The following is a 16,832-nucleotide window of genomic DNA, read 5'->3' as shown; positions in this document are numbered from 1 at the left end:
TGCCCCCCCCCAGAAAATAAATCCTGGCACCGCCACTGAATATTTTTTATTGCTCAAATTACCTTGTTTTTAGTCCATTTTGGAGTATTTTAGTCAGATATGTGTTTTTTCCGAGTTTCTCCAGAATTTTCCTGTTTTTTCATTGAAATACATTCTCATGCCTGTTGTATGAGGAGGCCTCACTTTTCAGGTGCTTTGATGATCAAAAATATCCTGCGGTGAACAAACAGATTTTAAATAAATCTCAGGATCCCAAGCTTAATCAGCCAATCAGATTTCATCAGTGCTATTGTTTGTTTGGCTTATAATTGGCGAAAATTATTTGTTTTTTGTTACTGCGCGAAAAATAAAGTTCCAACTTACCCCAGTGGAAATTCACATAAGTGTGTGCCAGTCATGCATTACGTAGCGCGTAACTAGCTCAAGAGCTGTGCCCAACTGCGTGTATGCCAGTCTATATTAATACACAATGTTAGGATTTTTTTGCCAATTATAAGCCGAACAAACTTTTAAGGCAATCACAATCTCAGTACTGTAATGAAATAGCAATATATTCTTTGATTTTACTTTACCAGTTTGGCTCAAATTATTTGATCATTTTGTGAGAAAAAACCTAAATTTGTCGGAAATCTTTAACCATTATTGCTTTATGTTTCAAGCATCTCATGGCAAGGCCCAGAGACCAAAGTCAGCGGGAACCAGAGCAAAGGTTTATGACACATAATGTCACATGAATCATCACATGAACCATCACATGCATGATTTGCGTAATGTATGTTGTATGCTCTACCCACGCGCTATGAGCCAAAATGGTTTTAATTTCAATGGCACGGCTCATTCATTTCATACTCTGCATGCTAAGCCCTAGGCTTCAACAATAAAGGTCCCAAGTTTTGAGACATTTTCTCAAAATATCAAGAGCTATCTCAAAAACCTTTGAACTGATACTAGATTTGATTGTACTCATTTTAATGCATTTTTCATGCTGATTCCAAATATGGTCATGAACATTTTTGATTCTGAAATTTTTTAATCTAAAAAAAAACTTGTTGTCCAGATGACCCACTTGCGTGGGGAGAGAGTTAACCAGTTCTGGAGTAGGCCTTACTTCTTTTGTACCCATCATATTCAAAGGTCATTCTATTGAAGTACAAACACATTAGGGTTATAGAACTGTGTCCTGGACATGAGCTTGTTTGTGACCCTCATGACAACTGCTCAGTGCCAGAAGTGGATAAGTGTAATAGCTGCCCTGTGAACATTTGGCATTTTACACACAGTATATTATACTCATCTACACATGGCAGCTATTGCAGGTACCCACATCGAGCACTAAGCAGATAAAATGATAAATTGTTTATCGGCTGCTCAGTGCCAGAAGTGGGTAAGTACAATAGCTACCCTGAGAAGATTTGGCAATTTACAAACAGTATATTGTACTCATCTACACATGGCAGCTGTTGCACTTACCCACTTCTGGCACTAAGCAGATAAAATGATAAATTGTTTATCGGCTGCTCAGTGCCAGAAGTGGGTAAGTACAATATTTACCCTGTGAACATTTGGCAATTTACAAAAAGTATATTGTACTCATCTACACATGGCAGCTATTGCACTTACCCACTTCTGGCACTGAGCAGTCAATGACATCCTTTTGTTATATCGTATGATTTGTGAATATTAAATAGCATTGAAAAATCTTAGGTGAAAACTATTAGAGTTGTCTGAGTGAAAGTCATCACTCTCCTTTCATCCGCTAAATGTCATTGGCACGGTTGATATTCATCAGTTGAAAAGAGATTGAATTCATTGGGCTTTATTGAATTACTGAGATAAAGATGATGACGATGACCCGTTTGGATCTTTTGGTTATTAACTTTTTTTTTGTTCAGATTATGACACTATTAAAGGTTGGTGGTCCGATATTCTAATGCAATATTTTCTATCTCCCATGGAGGCCTATCAATAAACAATCAAGTTTTCAGTTCAATTGCTATAACAGGATATATATTAGAAGTAATAAGGGGCTGGGCAATAATTACGAGCCTCCCCCCACCCCGGGTAAAATTTCCAAATGTTGTGCCAGAAATTGCTTTTCCCCCTCTTGGCTGGGCAAAAACTGCTTGCCCCCTCCACCTGCCAAAAAGTCTTTGCTCCCTCCTTTGTACATGCCAAATTTTTTTATTCCTAATTTGCAAACTTTAAATGGTCTAGATATATGGCGAGCAGGATATTTTGCATATTTTAAGATTTCTGTACTGTTTTCCTAGTTTTATAGAGAGTGTTATTTAATAATTATTGCACAGCCCCTAACAAGTATCTGAATCGAATTGCAGTGGCATGTCATCTTGCCTAGCCGTATACTGCCCAGTCTGAAGGAGGTTATGCTCGTCTTCTGATATAACTTGCTTGGATGAACGCAAAATCCAAAACAAGCCACTGAAATCTGCCGCTGACAAGTCATTCTTTTACACAACTCTGTCACTGTGGAATAACACCCGCCTTATGCCACTCGCATCGCCAACTCACTTCCATCATTCAAGAAGGCTGTAAAATCACATTTGTATCCTCATTAATTACATTGTTTTGATCTCTTGCATTCTGCTGACTTTGTTGTATATATTTTTGTTCTAATTAGCATTATTGTATTTTTCATATTAGATATTTTTCTTGCCCCCCCTCACTAAAATCACAAAATTACAAACATTTCCACTTTTTGCCTCAAGTTTGTGCACATTTTGTTAATTTTGTCCCTCTGAAATTCACTTTCCCCCCTAATCTACCCCCTTTTGAAAAAAATCCTGGTGCCGCCACTGAGTACAGATCGTACACCACTGTGGGGTAGAGAAAGTCGTTCCTGAATTGCTCTTAAATAATATAGGCAAGTAAACATAGATCTCCAGCCCAAGGTTATGAGAAAAATAATGAGCTTTTGTTCTTTTTTTATGATTACACAGCCGTTACACAGCCGTGACATTAGTCACGGCTGTGTCTTTTTTGTTACAGGTTCTTTCTTTCTTTCTTTCTTTCTTTCTTCTTCTTCTGTCGACCATTACATTTGCTCTAGCACTGACATACTTACACCGATTTTGACCTAACTTCGTCACAACCATCACTGATCATGCCCCTACATGTCACATGAAACTTGTGGGGTCATAGGTCACGTAGAGGTCACAGAGGTCAAAAACGTGATTTCAACTCAAAATGCTACTTCTCCCACAAATTTCGCAGGACAGTAACGCCACTTGCACACATGCATTGTTATCACCCAGTGTCTATAAATCATACACAGAGTTGAGGTCAAAGGTCACTAAGGGGTCACTTCCGGTATAAAACCAAATTCCTTCAAAATTTTTGATTAGCTAAGAAAAACATAGGAGAGTGACGGTATGTGCACATATGAATTATGTTTACCTAAATGTATATGTGTATTTTTTTGTTTGAGGTCAAAGGTCATTAAGGGGTCACTTCCGGTATAAAACGAAAAACCTTCAAAATGCTACTTCTCCCACAAATTACATAGGACGGTGATGCAACTTGCACACATGCATTGCTATTACCCAGTGTCTATGAATCATACACAGATTTGAGGTCAAAGGTCATTAAGGGGTCACTTCCGTATAAAACCAAATTCCTTCAAAAATTTTATAAGCTAAGAAAAACATAGAAGAGTGACGGTATGTGCACACATGAATTATGTTTACCTAAATGTATATGTGTATTTTTTTGTTTGAGGTCAAAGGTCATTAAGGGGTCACTTCCGGTATAAAACGAAAAACCTTCAAAACTTTTTATTTGATAAGAAAAACATAGGACAGTATCGGTATGTTCACACATGAATTGTGGTTACCCAATTCATATGTGGTATTTTTTTATTTGGGGTCAAATGTCATTAAGGGGTCACTTCCGCTCTGAGACGAAAAAACTTCAAAATGCCCCTTCTGCCACGAGTAACATACCAAAGTGGTGCCACGTGCACCCATGCATTGACATTAGCCAATGTCTATGGGCGTTTATATATTTTGGGGTCAAAGGTCATTAGGGGTCACAACACGGCTGTGTTCGTGGGTTAGACCACAGCTAAGTCTAGTTTACATCTCCTTTTGGTCTATTTTGTTATTATGTCAAATTTAAACTAAATTGGCTCAGTTAGCAGATATGGTCAGAAGGGGTAGTTGACTATTGGCCATTGGGATAGTTTGTTATATGAATACTGTACACAGGATTTGATCTTTTTGCAGAAAACACCCTGTGACAGTTTTGGTAGCAACTTCTTCTAGCCTGCAATGAAATTTTGTTTGCAAGGTACCATTTTGAAGTTTCTTTTTTTTCTTGACAACTGATAAAATTCTGAAATTAAATTTTCAAAGCTACCCTTTCTGTCACTTAGTACACAAAGTAACACTATGATACTTGCACACCATCTACCTATTCACTCTTACACCATTTTGACAACCTTTTTGAATACATCTGAAAAAATGAATGAATATTGTATTCACTTTTTCCCACTTTGTGCACAGAATAACACTATGATATATGATCAACCCTTTAGCCATTCACTTGTACAGTAGTCTGACAGCTTTTTCAAATATAGCTGAAAAACTAAATGATTTTTATATTCACTTTGGCGATTACGTCAAATTTTTTTATCCATATATCTAAAGACCTGACGAACTGTGAATGCAGTATTATGATGTCTTTGGAACCTTTTGAGGAAGATGATACGTTTCAGAGATGCATATTCTGGAGATGCCTATTCCGAAGAATGAGAAACCTAAAATATAAAAGTATCTGATGCTCCCCTTATCATCACTGTAACCCTATACTATAATATACAATGAGATTTAATGCGGCAGCCCATCATTGCCATCATTTCTGTCTGCTCCAATGTCATTGACACTATGCCTCAAAAATAGTCCCAATTTCCAATGGCATAGTTCAGTGAGATCTAGTCAACATTCATAGCTCAGACAAAGACCTTTAGTTGTGGAGAATGAGTTTGGGTACCCAATATATGCAGAAGCCATTTTATGAGTGTATAAGCATATTGGGGTTAAAGAGCACAGTTCAGGTAGATCAGGATGTCTGAGATTCAAGTGTAACACCTGAGTGATGCTCCCTAATTTTATTCTTTTGTGTATATGGCTTCATTGATTTTATCGTGGTAAGATGATAAAAACATCTATTTTTTATTAACATTTCCACTAAATGCTATCCAAAATTTGGAAAGTAAAGGGTAGTTATGAACAGGAGCATAACAAGCCGGAGTAACTATAGAATACCCCTCGCAGCCATTTTATGAGTGTATAAGTAATGTAAATTGGTGGTTGGCTGTACATGTATGTATACTTGACTTCGAGTTTTGTGGGTGTGTGGGGTATTTTGTGTCAATGAGTGGTGCATTTATAGGTATAAAATGACATAAAATGCTATATACATCACATACTAGACAGTGCAAACAGTGCTATTTAGTATTTACAGAGGATAGTGCTACTAAAAGGTTGGAACAAACAGGGGTAAAATGCTATCTACAGTAGATAGCACTACTAACATGTTGAAATGTACAGACGCAATGCAGTAGTTGAGACATGCAGATGTAAAATGTTATCTGCAGAAGATAGCGCTACTAAAATGTTGGAACACACTGGCGTAAAATGCTATTTACAGTAGATAGTACATACTAAATAGTTGAAGTTCACACAGACATAAAATGCTATCTACAGTAGATAGCACATACTATCTACAGTAGGATAGCACATGCTAAAAAGGTGAAACATATAGACATAAAATACTATCTACAGTAGATAGTGCATACCAAAAAATTCAAACATACAGACATAAATGCTATCTACAGTAGATAGTGCATGCTAAAAGTTATATATAAAATGCTAACTACAGTAGATAGCACATACTAAAAAGTTAAACACATACATAAAATGCCATCTACAGTAGATAGCACATACTAAAAAGTTAAAACACATACATAAAATGCTATCTACAGTGGATAGCACATACTAAAAAGTTAAACACATACATAAAATGCTATCTACAGTACATAGCATATACATGTACTAAAAAGTTATACATAAAATGCTATCTTCAGTAGATAGTGCACACTAGAAAGTTGAAACATACAGACATATGCTATCTACAGTAGATAGCATATACTAAATAGTTGAAACATACATATATTAAATGCTGTCTACAGTAGAGAGCACATACTAAAAAGTTGAAACACAGACATAAAATGGTATAGGCCTTTGAGTTTTGTGGGTGTGAGGTTTATTTTATTTCAATGTATAGGAGTGATTAATGCATTTATGGGTGCATGGTGGGGTATTATATTGCTTTTATTCAAAGTGTTGAAGTTTATTTTGTGGCTGTGGAAATAGATTTAGACAAGTTCTTGGTGTTGTATGTCAGCGCAGTCAGCATAGACGCATTTGAAAATAAAGTATAGGTCTAGGTTTTTGTTGGCGTAGCATAGCAAGTTTTGATAACGCATCTTGTATGATAAAAATCCATTACAGGGCGCTAGGTTTAACAGCAATGGTGACTGGTGACGACTGCTGTCTGTGCAGAATCATTAAGCATCATTGTTATCAAAGACCAGCATTTGTCAGTTTACATCAATTCTTCGTTACTTGTCATATTTTATGGCTCATACTCTCAGTATAGCAAGTTTTGATAACTCATCTTGTATGATAATGTTCTGTTACTGGGTGCTAGGTTTAACAGCAATGACCTGGTGACCACTACTGACCAGTGGCGTGTCCAGGGGGACGGGGCTTTGGATGCTGAAGGCCCCCGCACTTTGTTAAAAATCATGTAAAATCAGCCGTTTTCTGGTGATTTTAGCCAGCAAGCTCCCCGCATAAATCTGAAAGCCCCTCTGAGCCCCCTGCAGGAAAAGATCCTGGACATGCCAATTCTTTAATACTTGTCATATCTAACGGCTCATACTCTTGACACATTAAGTAACACATCCCATATGATATGTTCTATTACAGGTTGTTAGGTTTAACAGCTATAGTGACTACTGACTGTGCAGAACCAAGAAGCATAAATGTTGTCAAAGACCAGCATTGGCCAGTTTACGTCAATCCTTTAGTACTGCTGATATTTTACCTCTACACAGCATGGCAGGTCAGAATATGGATGGATGAAGACAGGGTGAGTACATCATATGAGTCAGATGCAGGAGGGGAGGGGAGGGGTGTGGGTGTGGTCTGGGGGGCAGGGATATTTTACCTCTACACTGCATGGCAGGTCAGAATATGGATGGATGGAGACAGGGTGAGTATTTCATACGAGTCACATGCAGTCTCTATGTGGGAGGGAGGGAGGGGTGTGGGTGGGTGTGTGAGGGGAGGGGGGAGAGGGCGCAGGGGATATTTTACCTTTACACTGCATGGCAGGTCAGAATATGGATGGATGGAGACAGGGTGAGTATATCATATGAGTCAGATGCAGGCCCTATGTGGGAGGGGAGGGGGTGTGGGTGTGGTCTGTGGGGGAAGGGATACTTTACCTTTACACTGCATGGCAGGTCAGAATATGGATGGATGGAGATAGGGTAAGTATTTCAATGTCATGAGTCAAATCCAGGCCTGTGCGTGTTCGTCGCAAAATTCAAAGTGAGGACAAGTGTCAAAGTTATGCATTCAAAATGGGGTCATCTTGACAATGTGATGTCAAAATCTGAGTCCTCTCTTTGTCAGTAGGTGCATGCTGCTATAGGGGGTATTTGGTGGGTATACATGTAGGCTATTACCTCACTTTGTATTCGCGTTTACAGACGAGGTGAGGATATGACAAAATGACCTCCCTTTGAATGTGTTGTTCCTAACACATGTCCTCACTTTGAATGCCACTACAAACCCCATTTACACACATGTGTATCACAAGTCCTTGCTTCAATGCAAGCACACATAGTGTGTGTGGGGGAGGGTGTGCAGGGATGCAGCACCCCCCAGTGAAAAAAAAAAAATCAACAAAGGTCCACTTGCTATTTTTAACAAATTAAAAGGTCCAAAACTAGGAGAATATTTGAAAATAGGTTAACTTTTTAGTATCAAAGCATTCAAAAAGTCCCCGAAAGGGCAATTTTTAGGGGTTTAGGTCCTCTTTTGGAATTTTATCGGACTATACAAAAAACAAAGCATACCACTATATTTTTTCTATTTTTTTAAAGATTTTTTAGTCTAGGGATTCCAGTGTTTTGTCCATCAGCATGAAAATCATCAAAATTACCATAAAACCAATTTTGATGATATTTTCAGTATTCCATAGCGTGAAATGTGCAATAATGAAGATTGGAAATTGTTATTATTGTTTTTAAAAATATTCTGATTGTATGTACTTTGTTGTTGTTTTAATTAATTTACTTTTAATTAGAAATTTGATTATGATTTTAATTTAAAATTTAAAAGTAATTAAAAATTGTTATTATTGTTATTATATTTTTAATTAGTATTAATTTATTAAGCTTTTGGCTGTTTGACTTTTGAACATTTACTTGTATCTGAGCATAGTTTATTAAACCTACGCCCATTGTGCTTTTTGGTGAATGGAAAGAAGGAAGGAATGAAGAGAGAAGATGAACAAAGAAGTTGTTACCTTTGTTTCCATCAGGATTTGAACCTGAGACCCCTTGCATGCTAAGTACACGATTGACGACCAGTATAGCCACCGGTATTTCTCTGGCCCGGCTCAAAACTGACTTGAGGTGATTGCATCATTGCACCACATGGGATGCATGCATGCGTAGTGGCTTTGTGCTGTAAGATTTCGTAAGATTTAAAAGCGTTAGAGCACATGCAGTTGGCAGTAGCTATTCAATAGCAATGTCATATTGTGGGGTTTCATGGGACTTCATACACTTGTTCAAACAGAATAGACCTTTTCAAATCAAAGTTTTCCGAAGTTTGTTATGGATGACCAATTCCGTGTCATCGACGCAAACGCAACTATTACGTCTGAACACAAATATGTGTGAAAGACATAACCAAACATTTGGTATGGCTTGTGCAAGAGATTGATATTTATATTGTGAAGACCACACGAAGCCCAATTCAAATATGCCGCAGACGACAAACATTTGTATTTTCTTACTTTTACTGTCACATTGTGAAGTGCCAACTAGTGACAGTGTTAGTTCAATACCTTTAGAAAAATTTTCTCTATTATGGCTCATATTGATTTTGGCTAAATACGTTGTATTTTCACTCAAAAGGGTATGTGATTCCACTTGATTCATTGTGCACCAATTTAACCCCCTAGCTTACTGAATAAATACTGCGGTTTTCCGATCTTTTCCGATCTTTTTCGATCTTGATTTGAAAAGATCTATTGCCGCAAAGAATCTCTGGATGTAATTTTAACCTGACCTGTCGGAGACAATCTGGTCTTGTACATTGCACTGACAATACAAGTATGTCTTACAGTAATCCAAGACTGAAACTTGAATTTACTTCAATACTGGAAACTTTTGTTAAGTTTGATACTATTTTAAATCATTGTAATTTTAGACTAAGTATGGCATATAAGCATTCATTGTACTTGAAGTAACATTTGGATAGCATAACCAACTTGATCTGTATGTTCAATTATGCCAATATTGACAGTTATATTCTAAACCGGGAGTTCTAAACATGAGATACAAAAGTAAAAGTATCATGTCAGAAAAATGCTAGTATACATAGCAGTAACATAGAAACAGTGACCTTTTAAATGTCTATAACTTTGCAATCTAATGCCACAGTCTTTTAGTCTGAGTAAGCTTAACAGACAGTCCTACATAAGAGAACTCTTATTAAACAGATTTGGATCTCTGTTATAGAAAAAAAAAGTTCACTTATCAGTGCTCGCACAGGTGGGGGAGGGGTCGGGTAAACTTAAGACTTTTCCCCCTGATTTTCCCCAGTCAGAAAAAATGAGAAAAAACCCCACTGTTTTGGGCGAAAAGTACAGAGTATTCCTATTCTTATCTGAGGCTTTTTGTTATTCTTCTTGTTGCCTTGTAACTGTAGCAAAAGGCGGCAGCAGATTTTTGCTGCAGTGGAAAGCATTGTGGCAAAATTGCTTATTGTTTCATCAGAAGCATGCAAAACACAGGACTATGTTTCTATTATTCATGGTCCATCTCATAAGGTGGTTACCGGTTGCCGTCCAGCATACAGCCAAATGTCATCACGCTGATGTTTCTGTTTGTGAACATTATCTTTCTAAACCTGATGGCAGTACCTTGGTCATCATTAATTAGCCAGTAGAAACATGAATACTTACTGTTTCCACTGACATGTTTCTAAATTGTGCTGAGCATATTTGATGTAAGGAGCAAATAGGTGCATATCACATCAGACTAGTGTGGTTTAACTAAATGACGATAATTGCTCAAATTACAATCGGATTCTTATTCATCCGAAATGATCAGATCAGCTTTCATTATAGTATAATAAGTGTAATCCACAGATGGCTGCAAACACTGTCAGAATGTCAGCTACATGGTCTCTCATGACCAAAGACCCCTGTGAAAGACTTGCTGTCATTTAGTGTTAGTTCAGAGGAAATGTGTGCCCACCTTCATTTCCCTCCCATCCTTCAACAATATTGATTGAGGTTTAGTATTTCACAAGGCTACATATTTTTTGTACAAGATTTCCAATGCCTATGAATAAATTGGATAAGTCCCACTTAGGAGCTATCACTTGCCCTCCCCCCCCCAAAAAAAAAAATAATGTTGGCAGTTGTGGGGTTGAAATTGTCAATTGGGAGGCTGGAAAATTTGAAAACAAAGAAAAGGTAAAATATCAAGAAATTTCACTATATGAAGACCAGTCAAAAATTACATTTCTGTACGTTTCATCAACCGTTGGTTAATTTCATCAGATGTGTTGCTGTTCAAGTGAGCCTCTATGAACATGATCTGGTAACACTCTTGAGTTTAAGCAGCATCATTCCCTGTGTCAAAAGTTCTTGTGCAACACATGATTGTATAGGTGTGAAAGTTGGTAGGCGCCCTCATCTCTGTTCAGGAGCCTGCTGCTGTTCCTTCAGTTCCAGATTGCTTCTTTAATTCATCTTGTTTTGCTGAATTTTGTTTCGTATAGTTTTGACTCTTCTTGATATAATAAAATTACTTGATATTAAGCATAAACTACAAACCTGTTGAATTTACACAAGGACTAAAGAAAAGGCACATTTCGTTGTATTTGGGGGGTTTGAGACAATTGTTTGCTTATTTGTGGGGGTTAAATAACACCACCTGCCCCTCAAAAGACCAGACAGCCAACAGATATAACTTGAATTCAGCTACAACAAGAAGAGTTACAAGAAGAGAACTGTTTAAAACATTCATCTTACCAAGAGTATTAGGTTTATAACATTTGCTGTTGATGGTAGTAAGTGAACTGATTCTGTTGTATCCTCTTCAAAATAGCACCTCATTGCTGCTCCGAGGAAAGACCCCGGTTTAATCTCAGTAACTACAAAATACTACGTATACTAATCATGATTAAGAAGAAAAAACCATGTTTTATTCTTGTCTAGCTGAAGGTACAGGAAAAGGTACAACGTTAAGGTGACAAAAATAACCTCCTTGAAAATTAAGCACTTTAAAAACAGCCACATTGCACGCAATTTAATCAGCTGATTAAAGCGATGCATCTAAAGAGCGCAATAGATTATGAGCCTGCAGGAAGCTAGATGAGGCATGGTGTCAGCGGATGTACATACCTAGCCAGTATGCTACATTCTTAGATGGCAAGATTACTGTAAAAGTACATATTTTTGCGGAACGTTAATTTTTGCGCTCAACGCAGCTGATGGGAAAATGAGAATGAGCGAATAAGTTCTTTATGTACAAATGTATGTGTAAAAGGACCCTTAAAATTGTGAATTTAAAACAAGCCAATTGATTCAAAATTGGCAAAGTGCAAAAAATTACACATGCAAAAATAACCAATTTTATAGTGATAGATATGCCTTCCGATCAGAGAAGATATCATACCCTTCCCAGAATCCTTTGCAATATGATACATCACCTCATTTTATCAAATGATACTCCCGTCACTTTGTACAGGTTCCTTTTCATTTCATTTTGAGAATATACTGGCTAAACCATGGGTTGATAGTCAAGTAATAAACATTTTGCAAGATCTTGATACGCTCTGTTCATTGAGGTACATTTTGTCACTATCGACCCATATTGCACTATAGATAGCAAATCAGTACAGAAAATTGAAATGGGAGAAATGCATTATGGGAAGTGTAAGTTATCTTCTCTGAGATACACACTACCAATGTGCCTTGAAAATTATCTATTTTTGCCGCTGCATATTTTCACCAGTATGTAAAAGTTTGCAATATTGCAATAAATAGTCTGTAATTTTAAGCAGGGTGTTAATAAATCTCCAATAAAACAAGTAGCGTGAGGAGAATTTTGATTCTCGCAGTGGGAAAAAGCATAGCGTATTTGCACAAATAAAAAGATGCAGGTATATAAGAAGCATGTTTCGCAATATGAGGAATGACCTTTGGTTTTAACCTGTACAGGATGTGAGCTCTCATTAGATAATGAAACCAACGATTTGGTAGCCCAATTGGGTGACTTTTGCAGATTTTTCCTGCGGGTTTTTACCATTTTCTGGTCTATAGAAACCAATAGTGCAGAAAATATTGGCTATTTTTCAACATTGGCTCCTGCGACTTTCAGTTGTTTCCTATGTCATAGATACAAATGGTGAAGAGAGAATTTGGGTGCCTATTTGACCTGTGATTCTGTCTGAAAATGTACGGCAACACTGAGTTAACAGTTTGTAAGGGTGATTTCATGCTGAATTAAACAGAGCATCTGAAGTGAGGGATTTGTATCTGGTGTGGACTGATGTGCTGGGGGTAGATACTCAGAACAAATGACGTCAATTAAAACATCGTTGAACACCACCAATTTGTTCAATCAACATTTCAATACGGTGACGTGCCGCTAATATGGGTCTTGTTTTGAACAATGGTTCCCTTTTTTGTATAAAGATTGGAATTTGTTTTCAAATTTTCCACGCAATAAAAAAAGACCCCAATTTCACCAACCTAGAGCACAAATAGGATAAAAATATTGCACCATTGAATGAAATTTAACCCAAAATCTGGACCTTAGGTATAAAAATGGGTCATATTTTCTGGGAAAATTTGGTAAAATGGGCTCTCTTTTAGATTCTCAGAGGTACATTCCTACCAAAATTTGGTAAAATGGGCTCTCTTTTAGATTCTCAGAGGCACCTTCCTACCAAAACACCACACCACCCCACTATCATGCCCCACCCCCGAGAAATAGAATTATTACTTTGTTTCAATTTTTGTTATTTCTTTCCAAGATGGAAATGGTGTCAATATGAATAATAAGGGAAGATATTTGATATGACACATCCTGTGGCGCATGCAATTAATAGTCATACTTTTATAGTTAATGAATTAAGTGATGTGCTATATTTATTACTGCAATGATAGCATTTGACATTAGCTTCACTTAGTTATAATCATGATTTATAATCATTAGAATTTCATCTAGCCTAGATATTATATTTTCTAATATGTGACCATCCACCACAACTGAGCCCGGATGTCGCCAGTGCCACTATTGAGATATGCTCCATTGAACTTAACAATAAACAATAGGAAACAAAGGATTTATTGATTTTCACTACTTAAATGTCAAGTACTATAGACATGATATACATCATTTTAAAGCTAATTTCAAGCAGAATATTTTGGTTGAATATCTCAAAAATTATGATTGTCGACTTCAGGGCTCAGTTGTGCTGGATGGTCACATATTGTTACTGCTTCATTAAATTATCATATGCATTGCTGAACAAAATGTTCAAAGCTGAAATTTACTAATCATACAGTTTTTGTTTCTTTTTTTTTTGGAGGGGGGGGGGGAGGAAGGGGTAGGGAGGGAAGGGGTTTAAATCATTGCTTTCATGTGAGATTTCATATCATGGGTTGGCATTAATTTGTACAGGAAAAATGTTTCCTCAATTTCTTAAAATGTGGGTTGGTCAGACTCGTAGACCAGGGTTTTTTTGTCGCCTAAGCTCAAATTTACAACTTGACATCCATGCAAGTAACAGCTGTGTTACAACTCTTGCCTGTTGAATTCACTTGTAACTTGCCCTAAATTTGAGCTGGGATAAGGCAAAGTATGTCTCAAAGCTTGCTAAGATTTTGAAATCCAATGCAGATGGTTTTTATTCATCCCCTTTTTTCCCCAACTCAAACACAGTCAAAATAAGTTTGAGATGCTCAAAACTTTCAAAACTTACAGATACCATGGACAAAAGAAATAACAGACCGTGTTCAAGCAGTCAAAGTCTCAAAGTCTCAACATCAAATGATAAAATGCTTGGACCCATCTTGGACGGTTAAAAGAGGTTGGATTGTATATGGGAAAGCATGTGTGGCAACTAGCCGACTGCTGCTCGTTAATTAAATGCTACCTTGCACTAATTGATGCAGTCATAATATTTGATGTTAGTTTTGTTATTCTAACTTATTAAGTTAGTCTGGTTATCTCTGTGTGGCCTTTTAATGTTGATTCATATTGCGGTCATACATTTATTAAGTTGTGAAATGTAGTTGCACATGTAGGTATAGGGTTATAAAGGTCAGAAATTATAGGTATAATAAGGTAATTTGGTCGATGCTTGCAAGATGGATAGACCAAAGTATGATTGAAAATATTAGGTGATGGCTATCAAAGATGAAATTTTCTATATACCGTACTGACGCGAGTATAGTCGAGTATAGTTCGAGTAAAGTCCCACCCCAAATTTTTTTTGAAAAATTTCAGAATTTAAAAAAAAAAAAAAATTTAATTTTTTTTAAGTTATTTATTTTTTCGGCTTTGGAGTGTCCCAGGACCTAGACCTAAATGCTAGGATCATTCATGGTTGACCTAAAAAAAAAAAAAATACTTTGTTTTATGTCATATTTATTAATGATATCAAAATGCATTCAAATTCAATGCATTTTGAAATCATTAATAGAGTATGACATGAATACAAATTATCAATTTTCATATTAAAAATACAAAACATCTTGAAATTTTTTTATTTTTTTTGAAATTGAGTATAGTCCCACCCCCAATTTTGAAAAATGTTCACCCAAAACGGGTGGGACTATACTCAAGCGTGACTCATGCGTCAGTACGGTAATTATGGAAATAAAACGGTAATATATCCATCTAAAATTGAATCTCTTTCAATATTGCTATCCCATCTTTAATAGTTCACGTTGGTGTGTTATAGTGGCATTAATTTGCACTTCACAATACTATTACTTACAGTGAAGAGTAATTTGACAATAACGCCTTGAGATCTACTTGATGGGTATAGTAACATGTTATAAAGCCCAGTATTTACCCAAAGACAGAGAAATAAAATATGAGACGCACCAAAAATAAATTTCTTGATCCAAATTCGATGAAAGCTGAATGTGATATGAAACGACGGCAAAAACCCGCACTAACAATTGGTCTATTCCCATTGGCTGACGACTGGCTAGCAAGGCTCCCGCTGGATGCGAATTCTTGCGTCCAGACGCATTTTTGTATTGCTGGACGCAATGTTCAACAAATTTCATCAACCTGTTGCGTCGGACGCAAGTTGATTCAGCCCCAAAATGAGGGATTATAAGCTTACCAAATTGGTGTTTGCAATGATCCTATTTCGTAACTTCATCATCATAAAAGTCATGAAAATTTTCTAAACCTCCATCGTGCATAAATTAATATTTTAGCAGCATATCGACCAATGGACCAATCAGCACACAAGTTATTGACCTTTCACACTTAACCACTCCCATTTTGCAACACTTCCGGGTCACCGGTCAACCAGTCAATGAATGAAAATTCTTGCGGCAGCGAGATGTGATAAGCTTTTGCCCAAAAATACAACTTTCTAAACTATCGTTCTTGTCAGCAAGTTTGCATTCACATAATTTGTGTAGGGTCTTTACCAAAAGTTCGCCCTGACGAATGAATTCTTGGCCTATTTGAGACAGATCGATCCCTACTATGCAGAATTAACCTGGGATTCATAGAACATACGCACCAAACACAATTTTCACTTACAAACCAATACTTTAATATCTCTTTAATACTCGTTGATAATTCACAATACTGTTAGATAGCTATTTAGTCTGATTTTAGTGATTTAGTGTGCTCAGTGGTAGAACAAATTGTAATTACCACGGGTTAATATCCGCCATTTTGTCTGTCTGAATCTGATTGTTTACACAACTTCTGCGCAAGTCCAAAGATGAGCTAAATTTAGATGGCTTGAATTTAAGGGCGCACCACACATAAAAATGCTTAAAAGCCTAAATTGGCACCAACAATTTGTTATTGACAATAATATTTACATAAATCTTTAAAATCTCATCAGGAATCTGAAAGGAAATAGTCAAATATTTGCATCAAACTGCGATGTAATGCGATGCAATACCAGCAATCGGGGGCTTTGTAAAGGTCCCTGTTGTGCAACACATTAACATGTACGGACACACAAAATTTTGTGGGACACGCGTTTCCCGACCAGGTTTTACAGTTGTGTGACCGATCGGATGCAGAGTTTTTGAAGTTGTGTGACCGATCGGATGCAGAGTTTTTGAAGGCTAGCGGGATCGCTCGAGCCTTGCTGGCTAGGCCATAACCAGCCTTACGATTGGAAGTGGTGGGATGCATTCGGAAACCATAACTACAAGGAAACCATAACTATAAGTACAGCTTGTCTGTACGCAGTGCGATAATACTCATACATATGTGAGTGGAC

General features: G+C 36.9%; 1 protein-coding gene across 1 annotated transcript in view; it reads left to right on the top strand.

The window, feature by feature from the left end:
- The window catches only part of LOC140172734 (piezo-type mechanosensitive ion channel component 2-like), a 143,321-nt gene that overhangs the window by 87,127 nt on the left and 39,362 nt on the right, over window positions 1-16,832 (top strand). The window contains exons 6-7 of the mRNA XM_072195866.1: window positions 7,011-7,146; window positions 7,419-7,445. Coding sequence (XP_072051967.1) covers window positions 7,011-7,146; window positions 7,419-7,445 — 163 coding nt within the window. The remainder of the gene's footprint in view (window positions 1-7,010; window positions 7,147-7,418; window positions 7,446-16,832) is intronic.

This window comes from Amphiura filiformis, chromosome 16, assembly GCF_039555335.1.
Source record: "Amphiura filiformis chromosome 16, Afil_fr2py, whole genome shotgun sequence".
NCBI lineage: Eukaryota > Metazoa > Echinodermata > Ophiuroidea > Amphilepidida > Amphiuridae > Amphiura > Amphiura filiformis.
This window is presented reverse-complemented; position numbering and strand designations above follow the sequence as displayed.